At 39.9% G+C, this 7,500-nt stretch overlaps 1 protein-coding gene across 9 annotated transcripts in view; it reads left to right on the forward strand.

Moving 5' to 3' along the window:
• Positions 1–2,030: 2,030 nt before the first annotated feature.
• The window catches only part of tacc2 (transforming, acidic coiled-coil containing protein 2), an 82,793-nt gene continuing 77,323 nt past the window's right edge, over positions 2,031–7,500 (forward strand). For 8 of the 9 annotated variants that reach the window (XM_083775667.1, XM_083775670.1, XM_083775671.1 and 5 more), the window contains exons 1-3: positions 2,031–2,162; positions 2,379–2,439; positions 5,476–5,571. In XM_083775667.1, coding sequence (XP_083631793.1) covers positions 5,536–5,571 — 36 coding nt within the window. In that variant the 5' untranslated portion in view covers positions 2,031–2,162; positions 2,379–2,439; positions 5,476–5,535. The remainder of the gene's footprint in view (positions 2,163–2,378; positions 2,440–5,475; positions 5,572–7,500) is intronic. The other variant, XM_083775669.1, reaches the window with a different exon arrangement.

Below are 7,500 nucleotides of genomic sequence, written 5' to 3' on the forward strand. Positions count from 1 at the left end.
AAGTTAAATACGGATATATTTTTTGTCAATTGTAACTTTATACTCATTTATATTTTTAATTTCATTCATGCTTTGTAAAGAGCAGTTTTGCAATGATTGGCATTGATATGACGTGCACATGCTGATTGGATATAGTATGGTCCACAATGAGTAAATAAGTCATAGCCTATATTGTCTAGAAAAATACGTATACTTGTCTAGCATATTTAGTTATATAGATTCCATAACTTAGCCATTGAGTTCTCACAGATGTGAACCCAGATATTGTATAGGCTATTATTATACCAGCCAAATATCGCCTGTGCTCTCAGGTAGCCCATTCTCCAAACCATGTCTTCATGTCTTTAAGTATGTAAATTGTCTTGTTCTTTGTGTTATGTCAAATGTGTGTATATGTTCTGCATACTTGGCTGCTGGGTCGCAAGACGAATTTCAGTGTGAACTGACAATAAAGTACTATATCACTATATCATATGATTCATATCATCATATATCGCATCTCACGCACAGCTGTCGGTTGTAGTGTTGTTGACATTGGCTTGGTATAAAGAACATCTCTCATATGTGTCAAAATCGCGGGGGTCCCCTATAGTCTGCGTGGGGGTCCGCGGTAGTCTGTATGGGGGTCCGCGGGTACAGCAGGGGTCATACATAATTAATTATACAACAACAAATGCACTTGCTCAAAAACTGAAAGCTGCATGATAAGCCCAATTTACACAAAGAAAGGCGTAAAATCATTGTTTTGCTCATTTAATTATCTCCCAAGCTTTCTTTAGGTTTATCACTTAACCATGTGTGAGCTTGATGTTTTGTTTTTTATGCAACTCATTGTATAAATGTCAATAGAATAATGTTTATTTTATTTATCATTATCTTTTATCATGCTAAATGTTTTGGTTTGTAATACAGCAGGGGTGCCCACACTTTTTTTTACTTGAGAGCTATACTTGCTAAATGACCAGCAGAATAAGATCTACCCACCAAAAGATATATTATCCCATTTCTGAAAATAGTTACCTACCTGTGGGGGCTTTGTAGTGTGTGAGAATGAGTGAGTGAGTGAGTGCGTGCGTGCGTGCGTGTGCATGCGACGCGTGCGTACCTTAGACGGGTGCAGTACTTAGTTTAGACAGTTTTTGGTTTAGACTAGTCATTGGTTAGACCAGTCATTAGTCCTACAACTACAACCTATCTCAAACCCTCACCCTAAACCTAACCTCCCACGGGGCAGCACACCTAAACCTAACCTTAACCCATGTCTAACCAATGACTAGTCTAAACTAAGTACGCACCCCCCTTAGACAGGCCCGAGTGCATAGTCTATTCCACCTTTGAATCGTATTGCACACGGACGCGCTCACATCCCATGTCTCAAACTTTTGCCAATATAGGGCCAAATGTATGGATTTTTTATTTTTTATTTATTTATGGAGAAAATATCTTACTGCCCTATTATGGACCAAAATTCTCTATTCATATTCCGTTTTGAGCCCATATCCCTGTCACATAAGCCATAACAGGACAGACCCATGTGTGATATAAGCAGATCTCAGATCAATTGTTTTGATTTTTGCTATTATGCCACATAGAGCTCTGCCTGTGAATTCAGCCAATACACGCGTGTGTGTGTGTGTGTGTGTGTGTGTGTGTGTGTGTGTGTGTGTGTGTGTGTGTGTGTGTGTAGTTGTGTACGTGCGTGTGTTGCAGACAGTGCACCCTGTTGCTTCACCAACCCAGTTTACAGGCAGGGACTGCCAGCCACCCCACTCTCTTGCCCTTTGTTTACAGCGTTGTGAACTCTGTCCAGTCCAGCTGACTGCCAGGCATACCAAGTCTGTCACAGCAAGCCCCCGCCCATGCAGCCCCCCCCCCCCCCCCCCCCCCCCCCCCGAACACCAACGGTCATGGCTTACCCGGCTCCGGTTCTGTCCCCACCTCCTGTCCCATCTCATGTCCACCTCGCCACCTATCACCTCTTTCAACCCACCGCCCTACTCGGCAGCCGGGGCAAATATAGAAACAGAGGACGGGACTCCTTAGAGGAGGCGAGACACACACATTGGCCTTGGATATACTATTGGGAAAACACTGGCGACAGCGCTGTCAAAAGCTTTAGGAGAACCCGTGGGTTGAACTAATCTATTCCTTGTTTGATTTTGGTGAGTAGTTCATTAATTGCAGCAATAGCTTTAGTAGTATAATTTTCTTTCAGTAGGCCTAGGCATTCAAAATAAGTTTTGTTGTTACTTGGGGAAAGTGAGAATTTGAATATTCCTGGAAAGATTATTATTTAATATTCTTTAAGGCAGCTTTGCTAAACATTTATCTGTTTTAAACATTTCTTCCACCTCTTCCATTTATCGGTCAATGAATAGGTCAAGTAAATGATGCAGAGTCATCCTCTCCTGCTGGTTACCAGTCAATGACATTGTCTCCGTGAGTATATTTTAAATGGCTCAGGCTGGTGTGCACTGTTAACAGTATGATACCAGTTAATGGGGCATGAAACCCTAGGCTGGTTTTAGTGTTAGATTTAAGTGTGCCAATGTGCAAACAATGACAATACTGTTGACTTCATTGCTTGCACTTTGGCACACCTTAATCCAACACACATTATTCACTTCATTAAACTGCAGCAGTGTTGCTTACATCACAGCGTACTGTAAGGTCAAACTGACATTATTTTACCCATCTGCAGTTATTAACCTATACAGATGAATATACTACAACATTATGTATGCACATGCATGCTTAGTTTGATCTGTCATAGAATGAAATGTAGGCATAAGTTTGACAGTTGTCGCAGAGTGAGGCACTGAAGTCACACTGCACATAATCCTGAGTGTTGATTTAAGTCAGAGTTGAACCACTTAATCCCTAGGAATCCTATGTATGAGCTCAGGCTCATATGGTTAATCATCACGCAGCAGTGTGCAGTTAATTGCCTTTGTTCAGACCAAATCTGATTGGTCTGACTGTCCACATTGCAAGTGATCAGATTGAATTTGTGCATTATATGTTATTCAGAGTCAGACAGCACCCAGAATTGCAGTTCAACAAGCAAGCTCTCAACGCATGGCAATGCGACGTGTTGTGACCATAGAGTTACAAGGTATAGTTGCGACTGACCTTGTATATCTGCTACTTTTGGCAAGCACCTATGAATGTGGTTCAAATCTGATTAAGACATCATTTCCCATGTCATTCTTTTGCTGTTCAGACCAAAGATTGAATGTGGGCTGCAAGTGTGTATGTGGCCTTTGTGGCTGGTTTAGGGGTCAGCTGCAGGGCATTAGACGCTAGTCTCAAACAAGGGCTGGGGCTGGAGCTCAAGAGGCCAGGTGCTGAGTGATGGCAAGAACAGTGATGAGCCTGGCAACAACCTCTCATCATGTGTTTCGCTGGACAAACGTCAGGAAACATTGCAGCTTGTTGCATTGCAGCAACATTGCACTCGCACACACACACTTGCTTGCTTGCTTAAACAGGCTGAAATTACACCTCATTCACGAAAATAGCTTTGGGGGCTGGCGTTGCAGGAAGGGGGTCTTCCTAGACCAGAGGATGTGAGAAATGTCCTTTTCCCACAGTGAAATGATCATGTTTATCTAACACTGAGAATCATACAAATACATACAAATAGTTCCATTTGTACGCTTTGAGTTACACATGGATTTCACTGTGTCCTCAGTATTTTCAAGTGGAAGTGAGCATCACAGCTCAAACTATGACTTGCATACCCCATATGTTATTCGTGTTGGTCATTATTATGGCACATTTGTGTTTTCCTGAAACGAAGTACCATATATCATATTCCACAAATGATGCAGGACAGTGGACTGGAATAAAGTGTGGCAGCTGATGACAGGGCAGAGATCTATTTATATAGTCTTTAGTATCCAGGTCAGTGCTCGTGGTTATATGTAAACACACCCCACACACACATACAGTCGTCCCACATGGAAAGCACAAGAAGGCTCTCTGCAAGAGATCGGTTCGGCTTCGGTTCGGCTTTTTTTTAAACATTTTATACAAACATATTCATAGTACAATTATTCATATCATATATTCCCCCTGCACACAAATGGTAGTACATATATTGAAATAACATCTTTAAATAAATAACAATTATCAATAGCATATGTCCAAAAATACAAAAATGAGAAAATGGAGCAGTTGAAAAAATATACACATGTATATCCTTATATATACACATAAGCACTACATACAATTAAACAAACTTGCATAAATACACAATGTCCACTTTACAGTTCCTTACCCTAACCTAACCCGACAGCTAACGACTCAACCTATAATTCATCTAAAGCTTCTTCAACCATGTTTAATGACTGTATGGCTATACATTTATGTTAGAGAGATCGATGATTATAAGCCATGTACATAAAGGTTTGGTGAGAGAGGCTATATCGTATTTGACTGACATGCTTTTTGTTTGTATTTCCCCTACAGTATCTTCAGTCTGTGGTTAGACATAATTTCAGATGATTCTTCAGTTTTTTTACTGAGGGGAGCATTGCCCAGAAATAGCAGATCTACAAGCTCACAGCATGTCTCAACTCAACACACTGTGAGCTTGTAGATTGGTTATTCTTTTTAAGTCAAAGTACAGTTGTAACTCAAGTGGTTAATTACAATTAATTATTATTATTATTATTCTTTTCGAGAGTGACATGGTCATGTACAACCAAGTACTCTTTGATTTTGATGGCATCCTGACAAACTGCAGGACGTCCTGTTACCAGATTGACACAGCTGGAAGTCCACACAGTAAAGTCAGACTCCTTAGTATGAAATGGAACCTTGCAGGTCCATTTGGTTTCATTTATGCACTATTACTATTACTATTCTGAGTTAAATGAACCCTAAGGATTTTATTGTATACAGACAGACAGACGCCACAATTTGTTATCGAGATCACAGACTGAGTCACTGTGTCAGTCCCTAACGTACTTGTATTTGAAATATATTCCGGCTCTTATTTTCAGAATAAGATCAATCTGGCCCTGTCTCAGGGGTCTGTGCCTTTGGGATGATGTCACTTTGACCAGAGGAAGTCAGGTGATGGAGTTAGCTCATCAGTGCTGAATTTGATAATATGTAAGATGTGATGCTAGGAAACGTTGATATCGCACTGAATTTGTGCCTGCATAAGGAGAGGGAAACCCTGTGACCTTGGTCTGAGAGAGAGGGTTACATCAGAGGGCATGCACGCAGTCGCACATGCACACACGCACGCACACACACACACACACACACACACACACACACACACACACACACACACACACACACACACACACACTAACCCCACTACCTCTTTCTCTGGCCCCCATACCAAAGATCTTTAATCCTGTGGAGTAATGAACGTTATATGTGTGACAGACTACAGAGCTCCCTTTGCACCCTGTGTGGGAGAGCTGTGTTGTGTGATGAAGGACCATTATGTGCTAGTATCTTTCAGCCCGCTGATGTGAGAGGTTGTTGGTTTGAAGCCCAGCAGCTCACAGAGCCATGGGGAATGAGATCAGCAGCACCACAGAGGGATCGGTAAGACCAAACCAAAACCGGCTGGCATTAGACTGTAGATGGCAGCTGCTCTCCGCTATTCTTGCTGATACACTGTGAACTACAGCAGGACTTTATACTTGGTTGCGGTGTTGTGCAATGGTGGATATAGTAACTAAGTTAATTTACTCAAGTACTATACTTTTTTTGTCATTTAATTTTCTGAAGTATTTCCGATTTTACACATTTCGTGTTTCGCCACTATACATCTCCAAGGCAAATATTGTACTTTTACTTGAAAACTAGTTACTTTAATTGTAGATTTTGATTTTGATTATTATTACAAAACATACATTGACCCCATATTCTTTGGCTATTTGAATATAGCCGACCTACAAGCTCACAATGCGTCGCTTTGTGATGCGTTGTGAGCTTGTAGATCTGCTATTTCCAATGGATTTTTTTATACAGTTTATACATTTAAAAACTTGCGAAGTGGGACCTTCTGCATAATGATTAGAATTATGGTACTTAAACCATTTAGACCTGAGTTAAAAACATTCACTTTGAAAGAATATATATTCAAAGATTTGCGCCACATTTTTACGATTTTTCAAAAATAGCAGACCTACAAGCTTGTAGCACACCACTCGGTGGTGCGCTATGAGCTTGTAGATCTGCTATTTTTCAATAGCTACATTATAACATAATGTTTAAAACATACCAAAAGGGGTTCCCGCCCAAAATAGGTTTAGTATATTTTGATGCCAATACTTTTGTATTTTTTTCCTCAAGTAAATAATTAATTTGTTAGCCTATTTCTATAATAATAATAATAGGTTATTCATACTTTAAAAAAAAAGTAAAACAAGTCAGTACTTCTTCCATCACTACGCACAACCAAGCGTAAACTAGGTTTAACAAACGCTAACATTTCATCTCATGATTACTAACATTCTGCAGGCTTCAATGATAGCTTTGGTATGTTATGGAGGGGCTGTGAGGTTTGGTACCCGCTTTCAACAGATCGTGTCCGCCTAAAAATCTTCAGATAACAAATGCTGAGCCCTTGCACGGTTGCACAGTGAATGTGTTCAATGCTTACTTACATACTTATGTGTGATGACTAATACATCATTTTGCATTTTGAGTGCAAACTACTTTTGTTTATTTAAAACCTTCACAAGCCAGTGTGTTCTGTTGTTGAGATTGTGTTGAGATTGAGATTATGTCGAGAGTGTTGTTGAGATTGTTCATGGCAGTGGTTCCCAAACAGTGTGCTGAGGCCCTTAGAAATATTAGTAGTCCAATAGTCACTTTCAACCTGATATTATATGTACATTTCTTTATGATTTTGACCAATAACTGTTCTAATAGCTATGCTACAACGTACCGCAATGGCATTGTGAGCTATAGCCTACTCTGTGAGCTATACAACTTTTTAATATTTTTGGTGAAATACAAAGTGAAAATTTGGTTAAAAGTGGTTAAAGTAATTTTTTTGGCATCAGTATATCTAAATAAACATTTATAGTGAGATATGAGTACTATTTGCTATTTTGCATGTATATAATATGGCCGTACTTTGAGATTTTGACTCGCCCTTTGGTGTGGCTCGGGAACAATGACATTTGAAAACCACTGGTGTATGCGGCTTTCAAGATCATTAGTCATTCATGATTAAGGGAATTGCTACTCGCAGGGCATCGCTATGGCTGGAATTTAAAAAGTCACGGGTTCTATACAAACAAACATTTATTTTATGTCTTTGCAAGAGAGCTGTTGTGAAGGTATACTTCATGCATGTCCTGCATTGAACATGTCATGAGCTTGATCACATTTCTTATGTTTGGTGTGATAATGCTTAAATGTGCTATTATTGCTGTATGTGCCCACATAGTGATTTCTTACATGTGACTTGACCATCTAATTTGTGGAATTTGGCATTACCTTAATAGGATTACAAAAAGT

The sequence above is a fragment of the Protomyctophum parallelum genome, assembly GCF_964188405.1.
Source record: "Protomyctophum parallelum genome assembly, chromosome: 10".
In the NCBI taxonomy this organism is placed as follows: domain Eukaryota; kingdom Metazoa; phylum Chordata; class Actinopteri; order Myctophiformes; family Myctophidae; genus Protomyctophum; species Protomyctophum parallelum.